The sequence below is a fragment of the Lepidochelys olivacea genome (genome assembly GCF_965140295.1).
Source record: "Lepidochelys olivacea isolate rLepOli2 genome assembly, chromosome: 8".
Taxonomy (NCBI): domain Eukaryota; kingdom Metazoa; phylum Chordata; order Testudines; family Cheloniidae; genus Lepidochelys; species Lepidochelys olivacea.
In genome coordinates, this window is record NC_140418.1 from 50,681,101 (window position 1) to 50,703,125 (window position 22,025).

Here is a 22,025-nt window from a genome sequence, read left to right on the forward strand (position 1 = left end):
CCTCATTATGAGACAACGCTAAGGTGACCAGGTGTCCAGTTTTCAACCAGAATACCCAGTCAAAAAGGGATCCTGGCTGCTCCAGTTAACACCACTGATCAGGCCGTTGGCTGTCTGGTTGGTGGTGCTGTGCAGCGCGGCTGGCAGGCTCCCTGCTAGCCTCCGCGCCATGCAACTCCTGGGAATCAGCGGCATGTCCCCCCTCTGGCTCCTACACGTAGAGGCAGCCAGGGGGCTCCGCATGCTGCCCCCACAGCTCCCATTGGCCAGAAACTTTGGTCAATAGTAGCTGCTGGGGCAATGCCTGCAGACAGGGCAGCACACAGAGCCACCTGGCCATGCCTCCGTATAGAAGCCATGGGGGAACATGCCGCTGCTTCTGGAAGCTGCTTGAGGTAAGCACCTCCCGGAGCCTGCACCCCTGATCCTCCTTCCAGGCCCCAACCCCCTGTCCCAGCCCTGATCCCCCTCCCACCTCCAAACCCCTCGATTCCAGCCCAGAGCACCCTCCTGCACCCCTAATCCCCAGCCCGCACCCCCAGCCGGAGCCCTCACCTCCCCATGCCCCAGCCCCCTGCCGCAGCCCTGATCTCCCTCCCACCCTCTGAACCCCTCGGTCTCAGCCCAGAGCACCCTCCTACACCTCAAACATCTCATCCCCAGCTCCATCCCAGAGTCTGCACCCCCAGCCAGAGCCCTCATACTCCACCAACTCCCTGCCCCAGCCCAGAGCCCCCTCCTGCACTCCGAACTCCTCAGCCCTAGCCCCCCATCAGAGCCCACACCCCCAGCTGGAGCCCTCACTCCCCACACATCCCAACCCCCTGCCCCAGCCTGGAGCTGCCTCCTGCACCCTGAACCCCTCATTTCTGGCCCCACCCCAGAGCCCGCACCCCCAGCCGGAGCCCTCACCCCCTCCTGCACCCCAGCCCCCTGAGCCAGCCTGGTGAAAATGAGCAAGTGAGTGAGGGTGGGGACGAGCAACAGAGGAGGTGGTGATGAAATGAGCAGGGGCGGGGCCTCAGAGGAGGGGCAGGGCCATGGAGAAGGGGAGGAGCAGGGGACGGGGCAAATGTGTTTGGCTTTGTGCGAGTAGAAAGTTGGCAACTCTAGGCAATGCTCAATACACACCAGTCCTCTTCAGACATGAAGGGCCATCACCATGACAGACCCAGGGGAGCAGAGTCAGGATTTGAGGAACCTGCATGATGGGCTCTCTCTATTTACCACAAAGTGTCTCTCTCAGTGGTGGAATGAAACCAGGCTAGGCCAGAGGAGAGTAGGGCCAGTGCATCTGCAGTTATAAGGCTCCACTAGTCATCCCTCCTCTGGGTGAGGGCTGCAGAGGAGCTGCAGGCTCCTAGAGGCTGTATTCAGTGGGCAAGCCACTGGCCCAGGACCCCGGAGGACCTGGGTTCTGTTCCTGGTTCTGCTCTGCCACTTTGGGTAAGTCACTTCACCTCTCTCCTCTTTCATTCCCCTCTGCCTCGTCTGTTTACATTGTCAGGTCTTCAGAACAAGGACTGGCTGTTACTATGTGTGTGAGCAGCACCTAGCGCAATGGGGCCCTGACCTTGGCTGGGGCCTTCAGGCACCACAGTCATTTAATAATAGCAGGGCCCTGAGGCTGCAATGTAGGGGGAGATTCCTGCTCCTCAGCACTCAGCCTGGCTAGCTGGGCTGTCTGCTGCTAATGGATTTGTGCCCATGTGAAGTGGTGCTGTACCTGGAATCTTTTGCCCTTTGTCTTTGGCCTAATTTTAGCGAGAGTGTTGCATGGGGTGGCTCTGAATCAGAAGTTTCCAAATGTCGCAGGGGAGGGAGGTTATGTCCCCCTCATTTCCAAGAGTGCCTGTTCTCCAGTGATTGATACTCTGAGTTTCACTGCTGTCTCCTGCAGCCTTTGTGGCTAGTAGAGGAGTCGGTGGAAGTGGTGGCTTTCCTACTAGACATTGCCTCCTGCCCCAGATTGTTCAATTCCTTGGCTGACAGCTGCTTTCGAGCCACCTGTGGTATTTTGCTTTAAATGAAAGCATTTCAGTGACACAGTTTGTAATTCCACCAGCCTGCCACCTCAGGGTTCATATCAGTGCGATGAATTGTATGGTCTCAGACTTGTGGGGAGAGACCTGCAACTGGATCCTCAGGGTCAGGGAGTGAGATGCATTGGCAGAGCTGTCTGAGGAATCTAGACTGGAAAAGCAAAACTGTTATAAGTCATGATTGGTGTGTGCCTGGAACACTGTGTGGGGCTTCCAGAATGAGCAGGAACTATCTAATTTATCTATTTAGACATCTATCAATCCGTCCGTCCCATTTGTTTATTTGTCTGATCAATAGCATTGCTTCTAAAACGCAAAGCCCTATCCCGTGTAGTTCTGTCTGCTTCGCCGTAATCTCTCACTCTAATGTCCCCTCTGGCGTTGTACCCTCGTGCCCAGATTTGCTTCGACAGACCCGGACTGGCCACCTCAGTCTTTATTTTCCTGGCCTCTGATGGCGTTGCCCCGGGTGACCAGCACAAGCCGACTGTGACCGTCCAGCTTGGGGATGAGAGGAGGCACAACCACTCGCTGGGTGAGTGCATTCAGAGCTGATGTGAGGAGGGAAGCGATGAGGAGAGCTCCCATTTCCCTTCTCCTCCTCTGCTCCCTCAGCACCTGAGTCCCTCTCTGCTTCGCCCTTGGCTTTCCTTTGCAGGGAGCGAGCAGTCTAGCAAGGTCTGAGGAAGCGCCTGAGCAGCTAAGGTAGAGCTGTGTCAGACAGCTCCTAGCAAATGGCCCAAATTGTTATGGCCTCTTTGGCTCTCCCTGTGTTCAGTGGGAACTGGGAGATCTCCACACCTCTCTGGCAGTGTTCTCTTTGAGCTCCTCCCTGCCTCTTTTGTTGGCTGAGATGGTCTGTGCTACATGGAAGACCAAGATGAAGGAGGCTGTGGTACCCTCTCTCTGGTGGGATCCTCTCTGCATCCCGTTTCTCTCAGCACTGACTCTCCAGCTCCTGCTTTCTTGACCCTAGTCTAGTTGCTGGTTGGCCTGAAGCAGAAGGGTTTGCCTTTGCCTTGGATGTGTCCTATCTGACTTCCTCACTGGGAGGGCTTACTAGAAAAGGCAGACCACAGCAGTAGCGTCTGAGCTGTGGAATAACCCAGGGCAAGCTAAACAATCCCAGAGTTGGGCTAATGGCTTCTCTCTCTTGTTATCTATCCCCATTAGGGACGCATGAACTGTCATGTCAGCGGAACCCGTTGGTCATCAATGTGACCCACAGCCAGGATTTCCTTTTCCACCGGATCACCTCGGTGCTGCTCAATTTCTCCTCCTCGTTAGTGGGCATCTCAGCCGTGGCCTTGCGGACATCCTCCCTCCTCAGCTCTTCCGCTCCGAACACCTGCCTCCTGGAACACGAGGGACATGGCCTCCAGAGACACAGGTACCACATCGCCTTGGATTTTTCTGTGTTGCTGTTGGGCAAGGGCTATCACTCTGCTGGCTTTGGATCTGTCACTCCTGCAGGAGGTGACATCCAGCTTAGAGCATAGCTCCTAAGGGATCAGCCAGAGGGAGATATCCTTTTGCTCAACTAGAGCTGCTACCTCCTTGTTCCTGGACAAACATGTAGGTATAACTAGACTTCGAGCTGGAGCTGTGAATTCCAGCTCAAGGAGCCAGACCTCAAGGAGCTGTGAATTCCAGCTCAAGGAGCTCTGATTGCCACAGCACTAAAAATAGAGAATAGTCTCAGTGGCACAAGGGATGTGAAGGATGAGCCACCCCAGGTGCATGCCAGCCGTCTCGGACGGGGCAGCTAGTCCTCCTACTACTCATGGTGCCATGGCTGTGCTCTATTGTCGATCAGATCTAGAGCAGGCATGTCTCCTCGAACTGAGATTTACTTCTCCAGCTCCAAGTGTGGACATAGAGCCTAAGGAGTAATTCTGGGTTGGTAGCTCTTTCCCATCTCTAATTTCTGCTTCTGTCTCAGTAAAGAGTCATGGCTGGAGTAGAATATAAGGGGCCCATGCAGCCACCAGATGAAGGGCAGTGCAAGTGGGTGAAGTCCACACCAGGTGTGGACATCATTTGGAAATCACAGCAGTTCCTGCACCCAGCCTACCCGTCTGCCCTTCTTCCTCCGCTGCTAAAACAATAGAGATTCTCTATGGAGTTAGCACTACACTTCTACCTTGGGTCCCTGTCCCTTTATACATGTATGCACACACTCCCCATCACCCTTTTTGCTCAAATGGTTCAGCATTGCACTCAGACAAAAGGTATCGAGGTTTGATTCGCTATCTGATTGCAGGGAAAAATAGTTAGGAAAATAGGTCAGTTTGGGGGGGAGGGGGTGTAAGATCGAGAGAGATACAGAAACTCAATGTTAAAAGAATGTCATTAGGATTAAATCAAGCACTCGATGACAATGCTAATATTAAGGTCCCCTGAGCAGCCCTGATTCAGCCCCTTGTTGCGTAGCATTATGATACAGTCTTTAATTACATGATCACATACTATTTGTCCTAAGGAGCCTTGTCTCTCTCAGGCCTTGATCCAGCAAAGCACTTAACCATGTACTGAACTTTTAGCATGTGACCAGTGCCGTTGACTTGAAAGATCTACTCACGTGCTTAGAATGATGAATGCTCTTGTCTCAGCGTGCTCAGTGCCTTGCGGGATCGAGCCATGGACATCCTGGTTAACAGCATCCCTCGGGAGATAGAGTTGAAACTTCCCAAGTCAGCTTTGGCACCCACCACGCTCTCGTTAAACTTGGAGAGAGAGAAACACGAGGAGAGCAACTCTCCATAAAACAGACCATTGGCGAGAGCTTGACAGATGCCTGCCTTTCCATTTGTGTTTTGGTTTCCTTCCACTTTACCACCGGATGTCCCAGTCCTGTTCCAAAAAGCTCCACCGGGGAGGGGAATCTCCTCTCTTCCTGCTTGGATTTGGGTGCCATGCTAAATTCCTCAAATACCTCGCCTGGAGCTCCCACCTCATCCCTCAGAGGCTGCTCCTTTATCAAGTCTCACGCAGCTGCTTCAGTAATAATACTAATAATTAATTAATAATAACAACATGCTTTAATTTATTGGTGTCCAGTGCTCAAAGGCCTCCAAATATCTTAGTAAAGTATGTAACTGAGGAGCAGTATTTGCAGAATAGGGCAACATGTTCCAAATAAATCACACTGCAAAGGAAAAGAGGGAAGAACTGACATCCAAGATTGAATGAATGAATAAATAAATAATGCAGAAAGCACACCCAGAGCCAAAGACACAAAGCTGAGAAGGAATTAAAGAAAGGTAAGATTTGTTCTAATGACGATAACAGATGATGATGATTGACGATGCAAAGTTTGGCTGTGGATCTAGATTCTAATTTTTCCAAAGTTTAGAAGTGTCCAGATCCAGGGTTCTCATTCAAGCAATTATGCAGATAGCGTCCAACTGGGAATTTTGGATTTTGTCCATGCTCATCTCTAATACTGTTACTGTTGTTATAAGTTTTCCTTATGAATGGCACTGCATGAAAGAATGAAGTAAGACTGTGTGTGTGAGAGAGAGAGAGAGAGAGAACACACTCATGTGATGTAAGTGAGTTATACAGAGTTCTGGAAAGCATAACCAGAGTTTCAGAGTGAATGTGATTTACATAGCAACAGAAATTGCGGCTTTTCTCAGTGAATAAACTTGTAAGCATTGGTCTCAGGCCGCCACAGAAGGTGCACCATCCACCTGAAAGTGAGTCAGATTCCTTTTGGGAGTCGTCACAGGTGCAACACATGCCCCTCAGCCCCTGCCAACGGTGTGATTTTACAATCACATTTTCCCAGACTTAAAAATATATTTCTTTCTCCAGTTCCTGTGTGAAAGACCCACACAAACAAGATGGGAAACTGACTGATACTGAAGGAATGGTGGAACGGGCCATACACAAAGGCTGCCAAATACACAAAGAAAACAAATTGAAAAGATAGGGAATGGCATATTGGTTTCGTATGATCTCATAATTGAAATCTCACGGAGGTTATTTGTAGCAATAATAGATACAGTTCAGACAGAAGTATCATTTTTAAATGACTGGTGTCCCTTTAAGTACTGACGTGAGCGTGCAAAGAGACATATCACGTAGCCTTCACGCCGTATGAAAGCAAATTTTAAAGTACATATTGCCCGCTAATGAATATCCTAGTTTTACAAATCCTGGGTCTCAGTCCTCTCTAGTGTAGCTCCTCTGAAATCAGGCATAGAACTTCGTGAGTTGATGTTCATCTCCGGGGGTTGTTGGAAATCAGACTGAATCCACAGCGTAAGCTTTGTAAGCCTCACTTGTCATGCCGAGTGGAATCCACACCTTCCATGATTTTTCTGTGGGTCAGGCTCACCCAATGAGGTGCTGAGCTGCATGGATGCATCATCTGCCAGCGGTAGCAATTTGCTCACCAGCAGCAATGGGAATCATGGTGCTAGTGGTACCTCATCATACTCCCTTTGAAGGAAGGAGACTTTTATGGGATGAAGGGATCACGGGGGGAGGGAGACAGTTAGGGATGGGGAGTCGCACCTCTGAGCTCTCGGGGTATGGACAGGTGTGTGGAGGCAAGTCCTTGGGAAAGGGGCAGGTTTGCATAGACAGAAGGGATGATCCATCTCTACCCCTCCTCTGGGTTTTGGCTGAGCTCTGGGAGGGGGAATAAAATTGTGTGGGGAGAGATGCCCCCTGCTGGCTCTGGAAGAGGAGCCAGCCTCCTTGTCATCAGTGTGCCGAGTTTGTCCTGCCGGGCGGTAGGGGCAGGAGCCCACATAGGTCTTTAAACCTTCTCTTTCTTCAGACATCATGTGGACTGTGGTGCTGGCCAGGCCACTTTGTCTTGGCTCAGTTCAGCATGGTGCTGACACCACAGTCTATGGCAGCTGTCTATTCCCTTTCCTTGCTCTGCGACTTCCCAGTGCGGGGGGCCCAGTGGCTCTTCCTCCACCCTCTCCAGGAGGCGTCATGGTTAGGCAGGGCGCTAGGAGCCAGGACTCTGGGATCTAGTCCTCTGTTCTGCCACTGACCCTAGTCAGGCGAGCCATTCCAGGGGCTGATTCACAGAGATGAGCGCCTGCCACCTCAGGTGGAAGGAAGAGTGCTCAGCACCTCTGGCCATCAGGCCCCCAGGACCAGATATTCCAATGAGCTCCTCAGGGTAGGTGCTGTACTTGTTTGAAAATCGGGATGTGCTGAGTGCTGGGCACTTTGGTAAATCTGGCCCATGTTTAAATGGGAGCCGAACCCTTTTTGAACCCTCGTGGGAGCGCTGAGAACTTGGAAATCTTGCCCTCTGTGTATGAATGTGGGCATCCAAGAAATGGGGTATCCAACATTAAGGCCTTTGCTTCTCTTTGCCTCATTGTTACCACCTATAAACCCAGTATAACTTCACTTACCTTCCAACCAAGGGTCTCATTTGGAGTCAGAAAAGTGCTTTGGGTAGCTCGGATGACATGGGCTTTAGAAGTACAACATATTCATATCATCCCCATCTTGTGGACAACAGGGTCCCATAACTGGGGGGCAGAGGACCCATCAAGCCCAGCTCCCCCTAATTCCCAGTCTTCAGAAGCCATAATAACAAAGCCTCTTTATCAGCTCTGGAAGTGCCTGGTTAATTATTTCCCCCTTTCTTTCATTTTAAAAATGATTTTCAAGTCCAAAACAAACATACAACAGTATTAAAACAGAGCCTAATAATACATTGGGTATAAATGCAGGTGGAGTCTGGGATGAAAATACCTCATAAAAGTTCAGAAATATAACATATTAGCAGGTTCAGAGACTTCCACTCACCAGTAAAAGATGAAATCTTTGGTGTTCCAGTAAAGAATTGAACTGACCACACACACACTGTGTATGTAAGCCTATTATTAAAAATAACCCCACAAAAGTAACAAAGGAGACTCGGAAAAAGAGGTTTCCGGGCCTTAGTCTAGTTTCATTTGCAGTATAATAAAAATAACATCCCTTTGTTTCTCTTGCATCTTTCATCCTGAAGGATCCCAAAGTGTTTTGCAGCCTGTACTACAATGAAGAGATCACACACCCGCACATGAAATGCAGGCATCTCCGGGGAACATGGCAATCGTTCGACACTGGCAACGAGAAATAGTTGTTTCAAAGAGGGGAAGTGATTAGTCTCCCCAGGTGAATCTGCAGGAAGAATTAGAGGGAGTACAGAATCTGCCTTAAGGATCACAAGCTGTCAGGTCTTTGAATGTTGTCTCATTCAAAAGATGCCTGCACCCTCAGTGCCCTCTAACACCATGCTGGGTCAGGGGTGCAGAGTGGATGTCAGCACGTTGACTCCCCTCCTCAACTGGCACTCCAGGAGCACAAGGTTGTGCTTGCTCCCTGTGCCAATGCTGGGACACTGAGTTGCTGTCCTCCCCGAGCCCACGTGGGGTGTGCCATTGAAAGCTCCCAGCAGCAAGGAAGGAATGACTGAGCCAAAGCGCACTGAAGCCAGTGAGAGTCTTTCTGTTGACTTCAGTGGATCTTCCCTTAATGCCTTAGGATCCAGGAACTGTAACTTACAGGGGTGTGAAGAAGACACCCCCGCGAGTGACGCAAGGTACAGCGACCTAATGGCGCTATGTCAGTGGGAGACGCTCTCCTGTCGGCATAGAGGATCTTCACCAGGCACACTGCATCGATGCGACTGCACCACTGTAGTGCTTCCAGTGTAAACTAGCCCAACGACATCCTACACAGGGCATGGCTACACTGCAGCCTCCCAGTCCCGGTAGACAGACTTGCGCTGGCAGGGCTCAAGCTAGTGTGCTGAAAATAGCCAGTGGGTTGAGTGGGCTTGAGAGCCCACACTGCAATGCTCACAGTGCTATTTTTAGCATGCTGTCTTGAGCCCCACTAGCGTGAGTCGGCCTACCCGGGTTGGGAGGCTCACTTCCAGTGCTGTGTAGACATACCCTTGTTGCACCCAAAGTATCTGAAGCGGTGCCTCTGCCTGGTACTTCAGCCCCTTCCAGTTAATTGCTTTTGTTCTCCATCCAGCCTTTCCCTTTGCATGTGAACACTGAGCCACATTCCCTCCTGTTTTCTTTGGTATGGACTGTACATCAAGTCAGGGCAGCAGGTTTTATTTATTGTCTTTTTAAACTGCCTTTTATTTTTAGCCTGTTGGAGTTTACGTTTGCTTGTGCTGGGAAGTGCCTTGGCACTATTGAAATCCAGTCTGCATTGTATTCTTATTCTCCCCCCCGCCTCAAAGTTTTAAAGGATTAAAGAGAAATCTGGTTTTGGTTTTTTGGAAGTTTTTAATTTTTGTCTCTTCTTGTTCAGCAAGGGAAGAATTGCAGTTCCCTAAGCTGTTCCCTTAGCTTTCAAGCCCAAGTATCTGACTTTTACTCAGGAATGATTTGGCGTTAGGTTTTGGTAATTAACTCCCAGGCCCCTCCAAAGCTGGGCTATCCCCTACTGAGGGGGTGAACCGCAAAAGGAGAGCTGGACCTAACCAGAGCCAGCCTCTTGGTGGGGATGGTAATGGGAGGACTAGGGCAATATGTGGGTCAGGAAGGGAAGGCAGAGTGGGGGAGGGGAGGAGGGAAACAAAGGAAGGAAGGAGAGGATAGGAGTGGGGGGAAGAGCCAGGAAAGTGTGAGAGTGAGGGGATGTGAATGAAATAGAAAGGGATACACAAGTTTGTTTGAAAAACATTTGTTTCAGGCTAGTTTAGCACTGGTGAAAGGTGTGGGACTGAGAGCCCCGTTTATCACATACAGCCTGGGCTGCATCACAGTAAGCTTCCTTCAGGCTGCCCCACCTACGTGCCTGTCACCAGACCTGGAGGGATCCCCCTACCCCATCCCCACACACATTTCTAAGGGAGAGATTCAGATCTTGATAATCCTAGTTTGTAGGGCTGGATTTTGAACTAGGCATGAATAGACTCCAGCTGCTTCTCCTCAAGCAGTGGTGACTGACCTATGGGGCATTCCTTGGGCATTCATGACAGGCAGGTAGAACTTGATGGCTGAGCTCTGCCACCTGGGGAACTCGTTCTGGTGAGCTGTTCGCCTGTCCTCAGAATGCCCAGGGCCAGGGCCGTAATATGGCAATGCAGACAAACATAGGTGCATGTGGCTTTTTTGTGGGCAATGCTTATTCTTCTGCTACATGCAGACCATTTCTAGAACTCAATGTCTTGCACATTGGCTATTCAAAATGCTTGAGCCATCTCGCTCCATTCCACTCATTTATAATCTACAATAAATACACATTTTCATAGCTCAGGGTACACAACTGCATTAAAAAGGCCTCTGCCTTTGTCACAGATGCTTAAATTCATAGATTCGAAGGCCAGAATGGACTATTAGGTCATCTAATCTGCCCTCCTGTATAGCGCAGGCCACAGAATTTCAGCCAAAAGAAAAGGAGTACTTGTGGCACCTTAGAGACTAACCAATTTATTTGAGCATAAGCTTTCGTGAGCTACAGCTCACTTCATCGGATGTGAGCTGTAGCTCACGAAAGCTTATGCTCAAATAAATTGGTTAGTCTCTAAGGTGCCACAAGTACTCCTTTTCTTTTTGCGAATACAGACTAACACGGCTGTTACTCTGAAACCTGTCAGAATTTCAGCCAGTTATTCCTGTACTGATACCAATAATTTGTGTTTGACTAAAGCGTTTCTTCCAAAAAGCCATTTTTAAAGGGATAGGGGTGATAGACTCGATTTCCAGCAGTACATTCAAGGATGTTGCATTCCTTGCCCAGAGACAGAGAGGTGGGCAAAGTAGTCCTGCTCCAGCCTTCTTTGTAATTGTCACATAGGCCCTGTCTATGCCAGAGAAGTCACTAACATTGATTCATTGGTAGAAATCAGAGCAAAGCTGGCACACCAGCTGTCTGCCGTTTCCAGCACAGCATCATCTAACCCTGCTGGGAGCAAGTCCAACCAACGAGGTGCTTAAAACTAGGTCAGCGGCTGGAACGGCCTCTACACTAGGGCTCCTAATGTTGCCAACAGCAGTGGACCTGAGCAATGTAAAGAACGGTGGGAGATTTTTCCTCCAAGGCCTTGTGGCTTCTATGTTAGATACCATCCCCTACCCATTTAGCACATATATGTGTCAGTGAAATGCACCTTAGAAATACAAAAGAAAGGGGGAAGGTTAAAAATTATGTAAGGGCTGAAGGTGACTTGCCTTCCCAGTGAGAAGGAAGCGTGAGGAAATGAGATAGCGCATGATTGGTCATCTCTAAAAAAGGAGACACTAGCTCAAATAATAGGACAGGAAAGGCCCTCTTCATCCTATGAACCAGGAGCCAGCTTGCAGAATCCTTGAAGGCAATTTGAGGAGTCCCTGTCAGTGAGCTCCCAGGACATATGGGGATGACTCAGTCCTGGATTTCTCAGTGTGGCACTTGGGATGAGAATAAACTGCATGAGATTCCTGTGGCCACTTGAAATGGGCTCTGAGGAGAACCCTTGCTAGTTGGTTGTGCACGTCTGCGGGGAAGGACCACAATTTGTTGGTGGAATGTGCAGTGTAAGGAGAGATTGAAATTGCTCTTGGAGGCTTGGATAGATGGATGTTTTATTTTTAAAAATATCAAAAATCTTTTTAAAAGAGTCAAAATGAAACATTTCATTTCACCTAAAACAAGATTTTTATCCTCTTTTTCAATTCATAAAAATTTAATTTTCAGTTTGACCAGAAACAATTTTTTTAATTACTAGCTAACTAAGCAATTGTGACTCATGGAAACTCAGTTTATAGACATTTTTCCAATTTGTGTCATAGTTTGTCTATTATAGGTGTTGATGTGATGCTTGGCATGACCATGTATTATAAATGGGATGGATAGATAACCTCACAGTGACAAAGGCATGTATAACTGTAGTGAGGTTCTTATCTGTAATGAAAAAAGGTCATAACCTTCTAGCCAAATGTGGGTATCAAATCAGTGGTGTTGGCTGATGCTGCTCGTTATCCAATCAGAAGCAGCTGAGAATCCAGCAGGACCCCCCCCAAATCTGCCAGTTCTTTTCAGTGACTTCCTATAACCTACAAGCGCTATTCTAATGCTGTCCAGGTTGAGTCTCACCAGCTAGCTGTCATCAGTATCTCAGGGTGTTGGCCAATGAATCTCAACTATAGCATCTGTCAGGGAGAGGCCCTGTGTATACACGGCCCCTTTGTTTATGCCTCAGAAGTGAAAGACTTGCTGTCGCTGTCAAAGAGGGAATCAGGAATCCGTTCCCACCAGTCCTGCTCTAGTTTGAGATCTTGTTGTCCGACTGGGAGTCAGGACTCTTGGGTTCAGTCCCCGGCTCTGTCACTGCCCTCCTGAGCTATTTGGCAAGTCTCATTACTATATTCCTCTATATCTATACACCATCTGTGTAGTAGGGATAATGACACTTACCTGCCCCACAGGGACTTTGAGACTTAATTAGTTATTGTCTGTAAGGTGCCATGAGAGTCCTTGATAGAAGGTGCTATCTTGGATGGGGAACATACTATAGTTATTAGAAAAGGAGACACAAAAATGCTCCCTGCTCAACTCTCCCTGTACATACCTAAATGAGTGGGGCAAAGAGAATGAAATTGTATTAAAGTAACAGGAACAAGCACCTTCCTCAAAGAAGCTGATTTGGTTTGAGGGAAAAGAAAACATCAGAGAAGACCTCTCCCAACCATCACACCACATTGCATCATGCTCCACCAAGGAGAAAAATCTCCACCACTGCTATAGAAACATGAGATCCTAGAGGAAATTCTTTTTCCTTCCACAAAAGACCATGGAGTTTTCCAATAGAAACTGCACTGGAGGAACTTCTCACACATATAGTCACCTCTCCTCATTTATCCATCAATCTGTTTTTGCCAGATTGCTTTGGGGTAGGCATCTCTTATTTGATTGGCAGCATGGCCCTGATCCAAAGCCCACTGAAGTCAATTCCAAGACTCCCTATGACTTCAGTAGCCTTGAGCTTCCATTGTCCATCACCCTGTGCATTGACAGCAGTATAGAAATAACTTCTAATAATACTTTTCACTTGTTAAAATTGCAGCTTAATTTTAAAGGCTGTTTTGATAGCAGCCAACGAAACTGCAGCCTGTGCAGATGTTACAGCAGATTTATGGATGATTTATGGTGCCTTAGAAGATTCTGTTTGGTTTGGTAAAGCCCACCAGTATTTTCTGGGCTCTTTGAAATATTCACAATAAAATCCAAATTGTCATGTTTTCAGAAATTTGAGGTTTTCATATTTTGCTTTGCTTGCAAAATTGGTCCAATTTTCTGAAAATCCTGCAGTTTCACAGCTATTGGAGCCATCTTTGAGCAGTTTCACGTATTTCCAGATTTGAAATTTTGTTTGGTTGATTAGTTTTGTCCTCAAGACCCAGGAGATGGATCAAAGTATCACATAGTTGTTTGCCAAAATGGCCATTTGCCAAAATGTCACAACAACTCATTTATTTGGGCTGCAGAAGGGGCTGGGATACAAACACCAGTATTTTTCGAGATGTTGCATGGAGGAAAAGAATAATATTGCCTACTTGATTTTCCTTGCATGACCCGCATCCAAAATACCTAAGTGTCATAGGACTGCAAGAGTGGGCTGACGGGATAAGCTGTATCCATCTGTTATAATCAACAAGAGAAAGAAAAATCTATTTCACGCTGAGGACAGAGCTGTGCTGTCTATGTCATGTCCCCACAGACACTGCTAGAGGCGTATAGATTCCATGGGTCATTATGGACAGACACTTGTTCCTGAGAATCACACCAAACCATGATCTGCTATAGATTCTAGCCTCTAAGCTGGCTGCAACACGTAGACCATCTTTTGCGTGTTTGTACAGTGCCTAGCATAATGGGATCCTGAAGGCTGCCACAGTACATGATGTTCTTTTTATTAATAATATTCTCCTGAAAAGGAAAGCTGTGGTCCGTGATCATTGAAATGATTCTGGAGGCAACCAAGCCAAGTCCCCTCCTTTGATATAACTCCTCTGAGGTTTATGCCAGCAGAGCTTTTGACCCAGCCATTTTTATGCACTATTGTAGCTGTCGTAGTTCTGAGCCCACAGCCTACACTTGTCACCCCATCCCCAATACTGACAAGGCCCTGTTCTGTATCAGAACCGGCAAGCAGCATATTAAATGGTCTTCAAACATCTCCGCAGCATCACTGCAGCACAGCATGCTGACGCTGTGTTGCTGGCTCATGAGCTTACAAAGTTGCGTCACAACATGGGTGTACAGCAGATGTCATGGTGCTGTGGCACAGAAGTCACTATTGCAGGCTTCCTACTTTTGTCACCCCAATATTCCTCTTCCAGCTTGATGTCTTTACCTGCCTTTCTATAGTAGATTGTAACATCTTTGTGGCATGGACCTGGTCTTATAAAGTGCCACAGAAGTAAGAACAGGACAAACTCCCAGTGACCGTAAGCATCTCAGGGCAGGGACCACTTTTTAGTTCTATGTTTGTACAGTGTTTAGCAAAGTGGGGTCCTGGTCCAGGACTAGGGCCCCATGGTGCTACGCCAGTGCAATTAATCAGTAGTAATAAAAGTAGCATCCTTAGGTGACTTGCAGAAAATAAGCAAATTCCCTTGTCATGTTCCTTGTTAGTGTGAGACTGGAGACAAGAAAATGTCTCAAGAGAAAAGAACCCCCCTTCACACACACACACACACCCACACACCTGAGAAGGTTACACTGAATAAGAGCTCAGATTATTCAATGGGAGGTAAACACAGGGGTGGGGAAGGGTTGTGCCCTTGGGTATTGGGGGCATAGTTATGGAGCAGTACAACCTCATGGACAGAGAGGAGAGGGAGGTCTACAATTGGTACCAGATGCACTCGGAAGCTAATGACCTGACAAGCGCTGTGCTCATAAAACAAATTCTTTCAAAAGGAAGCAAATGGAAATATAAGCTAGTGAAAGAATTTGCAGCAGCTGCCCTGAAACCATTTCTCACTTCATAAACAGGTCTGTGCAGGAAAAACAGCCCTTTTTTTGTGGTCCTTTCTCTTGCCATTTCCCCCTCCTCCATCCGCCCCCAACCCTGACTGAGCTGTTCCGCGCGGATTTCCATGGCAACTTTGGCTAATAGGACGTGGCTGGAGTCGGCAATGAGTTCTGTTCATTCTCCACATAAGTCCACAGCATTTTTTGGTGACTTCGCTCAATGAGTATTTGTCTGTGGTGGCTGAGTGGGTTCCTTCCACACAGATGGTTCCTGCAGCTGTACCACCTGGTGCTAGCAGCCTGTGAGCTCTCACAAGGTGAGCTGGCTTGGGTCAGCTTGGGATTTGGATGGGAGACCTTTGGGGTCAGAAGGGGACCCCAGCTGTTACAGGAAGCTGTGTGGCTGATTCACTAGGTCAGGGGTGGCCAACACTTGGCTCCGGAGCCACCTGCAGCTCTTCAGAAGTTAATATGTGGCTCCTTGTATAGGCACCAACTCCAGGGCTGTAGCTACAGGTGCTAACTTTCCAATGTGCCGGGGGTACTCACTGCTCAACCCCTGGCTCTGCCACAGGCCCTGCCCCCACTCCACCCCTTCCTGCCCCTCCCCTGAGCCTGCTATGCCCTTGCTCCTCCCCCTCCCCGCCCCCAGAGCCTCCTGCATGCCACGAAACAGCTGATTGGGAGGTGGGGGGAGAGAGGGGGAGGCACTGATCGGGGGAGGGGGCTGCCGGTGGGTGGGAGGTGCTGGGAGCGGGGTGGGGGAGCTGATGGGGGGTTGCTGACATATTACTGGGCTCTTTGGAAATGTACATTGGTAAATTCTGGCTCCTTCATAGGCTCAGATTGGCCACCCCTGCACTAGGTAGTGCTCTTCCCTCTCAGCAGCTTTAGGGTGCTGTGCCTCTTGGAGGTACTTCCTTTTGGTGGAGCCATAAAACCAAGGTCTTGAGCACTTGCAATCACTAAATATCCCCTGGAACTTTTTTGTAAGAGTCGGAGCATAAACCCAAATGTCTTGGCCAAATTCCATTCTAGGTAATTACATTCTGTGTATTTAATTTCCCTCTGCAATTTTAAATGGATCCAGCATTCCCTCTTCATTTACTCGATAGTTGTGCAGTATCGCTGTGGTCAGTGACAGAGTAGCCGTGTTTTATCCAAGCAATGGCTGTGTTTCCTTGGTGGGGAAGTGAACCCTCTTCACAAACAGGGAGCAATGTGAGGGTAAATCACACTTTGAAAGTTGCCCCACTCTCTCCCTGATAACTCTGAATATCTTTTGTACAGAATGTGGTGTGATTATTTTTGTTTGTGGTACAGTAGCACTTCGAGACTCCAGCTGAGAGACCAAGGCCCCATTGAGCTGGGTGCTGTCCAGACACTCAATGAGAGCTGGTCCCTGCCCTGAAGAGCTTAGAATCAAAATAGAGAAGACAGGATGTGTGTGTGTGAGAGAGAATGGTTAAGGAAATGAGACACAGAGAGAGCACAACTTGCCTGAGATCACACAGGGAGTCTACGGTAGAGCCAGGAGTGAACCCTGAGCACCAGGCCAGCACCATAATCACAAAGCCATTCTTCCTCCTACTCGTCTTTTACTATAATAAGTAGACTAAATTCCTGGCTGCATGCATGATGGTGCTCATGGGTAGCAAGGACATCTCCTGTTGAGAGTAGGTAAAGCCCAAATCCTTGACACAAAGTTACTCCACATTTTGTAGCACATTTCCCTTTTTAACACCAACACTTGACAGTTTCCTTGCCAGGCCTGCGGTGCTGAATCAAAGCAGAGATCAAGATGGCCCTGTGGGAAGAGAAGAGGGACAGGAGAAGTCGCAGAGGAGGGAAGATGGGCTGAGAGGAACAAAGGAGAGCGTCTGAGGCCATGTATATGCTACAGATGTTGTAGTGACATAGCCATGGCTTCAGAACGATGCTGCTGTAACCCCATAGTGTAGACACAGACTACAGCTACAGAAGGGGTTTTCCTGTCATTGTAGGAACACCACCTCCCTATGTGATGGTAGCTAGGATGACAGAAACATTCTTCCACCAACCTAGCTGTGTCTACACCAGGAGTTAGGTCAGCATAGCTCCAGCACTCAAGGGGTGTTGAGGCCTGAGCTCCATAGCTATGTTGACCTGCATTGTAAGTGTAGACCTGGCCTGATCTTCCACACACTGTTCAATACAGGATGTAGTTAGCTGCAGTGTATAACTGTCCAGTACGCAAACCCCTCAGCTAAGTGCTTTGCTGATGCAGCCTTTGCAGGAGCTGGCTACATGTGTATTGGGTTTGTAGAGGTCTCCATAGGGAGAGTGTGTTTTTTTGGGGGGTGCCCGCACACAAGAGTGACCCTAGGGGAGGAAGGCTGGTCGAGTGGTTACAGGATAGCTCGGGACTCGAGAGACTCCTATATGTTTGTGTGTCTGAATGTGATTGAATGTTTTAATTCAATTCACAAGCCTTTAATAGCATGACAAGCTATACAAGAGTTGTCACAGTGTATACCAAATATAGATCTCCTTCCGCCAATGCAGGTATCGCTCGCTCTGAGATAGGTGTGACAGCGTGTGTGTGCATGAGAGCGTGTGTGAGTGCAGATGAGCACTGTGTCGCTCAGGGGCAGGTGTGAGAGTATGTGGGAGACTGTGTGTGAGCGCAGATGAGTACTGTACTGTTTTAACTTGTGTAGCTAAATGATGAGTGATTTCTTTGGGATTTGCCCGGTAGCCTAGCCCCTGCCCCCATTTCCATCTGACAACCATTAACACATGGCTTAGAGATGCAGGCTTGCATTAGAGGTGAGAAGCTTTAGCTTACAGTTTGTAGAGTAAACCCAAACCTCTGGGGAGGTCCCTTGTGTGGGGGCTGTGTGCCATGGAGCAACTCACTGTTCACTTGTGGCTGTGGGTTGTACTGGGATTCTTTCAGGCAGGGCTGGGGATCCTTAAAATTCATAGGGTCACCTCAAAGCCTCTTGTTTGAACATCCCCACTCAGCTGTCACAGCTTTTCTGAGTTTCCAGGGGGCTCTGATTTCCTGGGGCCAGCAGGGTCCCCTTAGGGATGCAGAGATGTGGGAAGCAGATCCCCAAGCAGCATCATTTTATGTCCTGATCCTGTGAGATGCCGAGCACCTGCAGCTCCCATGGAAGTGCAAGATGCTCAGCGCCTCTCAGGATGTGCCTTAGTTATTATTTTCTAATGAAGAGCTGAGGGGGGAAAAATGGTGTGAATCTTCAAGTAGCATAAATTCATCACTCAAGTCAATGGAGCTACAATGATTGACAACAGCTGAGGATCTGGCCCAGCATTTCTTAAAGGGATAGTCTCAGGGAGGGGAAATATTGGAACAATCCCTTTTCCTGAAAAAGGAACCTTTGATCTTTTTAAATTGTCATGTGGGGTTTTTTTTGTGGCCATTTTTACCTTTTGCAGTCAAAGCCTGCTCTTGCTAGACTGGCTCTTATTATGTGTTTGTACAGCTCCATAATGTCCTGGAAATGTGGCTTTGAAAAACATGCCCGTTTGGGCCCTGATCCTGCGATTGGATTCACATGGGCTGATCCTGGTGCCTGCGCAGTCTCGTTAACTAAAATGCCGTTCCCCCGGGTTTCTAGGGTCTGATTCACAGTGCACCTAGCGGATAAAACTGAGATCAGGGCCCCGTTGCACCAGGTGCTGCACCCATGGCGAGAGGAAGTCCACACCTCTAAATGCTTACAGCCCAAATAGATCAGACAGGTGAAGGCTGAGAGGGGAAACAGAAGCACAGAGGGGTGAAGTGAGGAGTCCAGGGTCACGCACATGGCAGGTCAGTGGAAGAGCTGGGAACAGAACTTAGGTTCCGCTGGCTGTCACTGTACTGCTCTGTCCACTAGACAGCACTGCCTCTTGCCCAAGCATAGGACTGGGGCCTTAACTGTTCGTGTGTGGGAGTTTGTGTGCTGGGAGCAGATGGAGATTAAATTGAGGCAGAGCCGGGGGAATGGGGAATATGCTGGGATCCAGTAACCCCTGGGCAGAAGAACACATCTTCTGTCCCCAGAGCAAGCCCTCATGAGTGCATGCCTAAATATGAAGCTGTTGGATATGGGGTGGTTTGAGCCCCTTCGCTCCATCCTTCTACTGGTTCTGCCACCTCTGCAGATTAATTAATACAGCACTAGACTGCAGGGAAACTCCCTGTGTTAACCATCTGCCGTCCAGGAAACCAAAGAGGTGGGGGTAGAAGGAGCTGAGCTTTGCAGCCTGCCAATCTGAGAGAACCCCAAATCCAACCATGGTGTTGTCTGCACTGTCCTAGGCTGGACATTGGAGCCCTGAACACCGACTGTGCTGACCCATCCCAAGCAGGGTGCTGGCACATGGGGCATTCCCTTGTGATGCCGCAAGGGAGGAGCTCCTCTTGCTGCAGAAGCCCTGGGATTCCCCACCATGGGGAACTGCCTTTTGATTGTCCTTTCCCACCTTTGTCTCCTCTACAGTTGCACCCACCGGACCTGCGGGGAGCAGGGCAGCTGCATGCCACTGCAGCTCGACCATGCCTTGGTGAACTGCACGTCCGGTGGCCTGGGACACATGAAATGCACTCTTGCCTGTGAGAAGGGATTTGTCCTCCAGTCCAGCAGTGGGAAGGGTCTGAGCCCCAGAGAGGTGAGTTGGTTGCAAGTTCTGGTGGAAATAACCACACAATCTGACTGAGTGACTGCTAGCTGGGACAGGCTGCTACTCAGCTCCCTCCAGCTTGCTTGGGGCACCCACAGCCCTGCCAGCGCACCACAGTCCTGACCCACAGCACCCCCTGCTCTATTCCAGTACAGGACCACCACCCTCAGCAAGACCAGTGCCCTTCAGTCCCAATGCGTGGCACACTGCTGTTCCAGACCTGGGCCCCTCACAGCCCTACTAATGCACCTCAGTCCTGACCTGTGCCACCTACTGCTTTGTCAGTCAGGGGCCTGTTTGGCACCAGGGCTGCCAGTCAAGCCAAACTGAAGGATGTTGTTGTGAAGTGAAGAAATATCCCCCAGGGTGTAAAGATACTTGTGGGGGGAGAGAAGTTTTCCTGGGGATCTCTCTTCTGGGTTCCAAATACAGGAACACTTTCAATAGGGGGGCACATCTGTCATGGGTGCAGGATCACCTCTTGATTTGATTTCTTCTGGTATGCAGAAGAGATGTGCCTCCTTCATCCCACCTCTCCCCTGGTAGTAGTCTATTTCATGTATGTGGGACTGAGGTGAACCAGAAGGGAAGAAAGCAGCCACTGTTACCCTGCTGCTCCCCTGTGGTCTGCCTTTCCTACTGCAAGTTCTGCTAGTCACACCTGGATCTCTGTGTCTCTGCAAAGAGCAAACACCCTTTCCCTACCTCCTTGTTAAACATGCAGCACGTAGGGGAAATGGAGGCACACACAATAGTCATACAAAATATCATGAAAATTCCCCACTTCATCACAGCGTGCAAATCTGACATCAGTATGTGGGCATCAGGGAGTCTAACTGAGTGAGAGCATATCTAAATTGGTGTCATTTGCATGAGGGGTTGGAAAAGGATAAACAAAGTTGTACATTAAAAGCTGTTTGTGAGGGGAGCTACCAGAATGTACACCTTCCTTATTAGCGGATTTCCCTCCAGCAATCCCCTTACCTGGCAAGTTACACCCCCATGCTCTCTCTTAGGGCTTGTCCGCACAGGGACATCCAGGAAGATTAATTCAAATTAACAGAAGGTGTGAATTTGAAGTGGATTAGAACACCAAAATTCAGAATTAAAGTAGCCTCAGTCTTCAAAGTGAATTAAACCAAACTAAGATCACTTTAATTCTGATTAACAGTGTCTATACAGGGGTTTAGTGAGTTTTAACTAATCCACTTCAAATTCACACCTTTCCTTAATTCAGATTAATTTTCCTGGATGTTCCCATGTAGACAAGCCCTTAGACTCAAGGCCATCTCTGATGGAACTCCATTAAAGTCAGTGGAAGTACATCAGGGATGAATTCAGGCCAGCTAAATTCCCTCTCGCCCATGCCTCAGCTCACTTCTGAATTTATCCTGGCGACCTGTGGGTCAATCCTATGCCACATCCCCCTGCTTGTCCAGCAGCACTAGCAGGGAAGCGGCTGTTGAGCAGTGTGTATGGCAATATGCTGCTCTCTGCACCCCAGAGGGCCAGTCCTGATGAATGAATTAAATTGCCACATACAGCATTTGCAAATTCAATCTGTTAGACAAGCATATTATCCAGAGAGGAACTGAAGGCCAAGCGGAGGTGATGGTTGTGGCATTGGGCGAAGGCCGAGAGAGTGCTCTGGGTGGCGTACCAGAGGAACAGATGACATGAGCCCATGACAGTTCCGGAGGGAGAGACTAGAATGACAGGTGTCTCCAGAGTGTTGTCACTGTTAAAGGGCAAGGTACTTGCTTGTGTTTTGATCAGAAAAAAGTAGGTTAAGGGAGATGCATTTGAAGGAATCTGGATGAGGAGCTAGATAATAGGATACGGAGCCTTTCTTTCTCTGTTGGTCACTGGTTCTAGTCTGCATGACATGAGTTTGGCCTATTTCCTAGCAGGCAAGGGTCTGTGTTATAAACCACCACTATTGCTAGCCCCCTTGTTAGCTGGGAGACCAAGGACCGAAGGGCCTAGATATTGAACTGCCCTAGAAATGATCCTTGCAGGTTGAGGTAGAGTCCCTTTGGCAGGGTGCTGGGCACAATCCATACTGTATTTGCAGTACCAGTAAGTATGGACTGCTGGACTTGAGTCTGTCAAGGTGACTCCTCTCTCCGGCGCCGGACAAGAGAACACAGAGTGAAGTGAGGTGAAGATAGGTGTGGGTATAAGGAGCGTTTTGGAGACGTTTTCCTGAGGCTGGAAGCAGTTCATGTCCGGAATGGACAATGCAACTGTGAATGTGTTTCCCTTCAGTAGTAAAAGGAAAAGGAGGACTTGTGGCACCTTAGAGACTAACAGATTTATTAGTGCATAGCTTTCGTGAGCTACAGCTTCAGCCGATGA

At 48.7% G+C, this 22,025-nt stretch overlaps 1 protein-coding gene across 1 annotated transcript in view; it reads left to right on the forward strand.

Moving 5' to 3' along the window:
• The window catches only part of PAPPA2 (pappalysin 2), a gene marked incomplete at its 5' end in the record, with an annotated part of 171,404 nt that overhangs the window by 89,126 nt on the left and 60,253 nt on the right, over positions 1 to 22,025 (forward strand). The window contains 3 exons of the mRNA XM_084637992.1: positions 2,442 to 2,577; positions 3,216 to 3,432; positions 19,487 to 19,655. Of these exons, the coding sequence (XP_084494118.1) occupies positions 2,442 to 2,577; positions 3,216 to 3,432; positions 19,487 to 19,655 (522 nt within the window). The remainder of the gene's footprint in view (positions 1 to 2,441; positions 2,578 to 3,215; positions 3,433 to 19,486; positions 19,656 to 22,025) is intronic.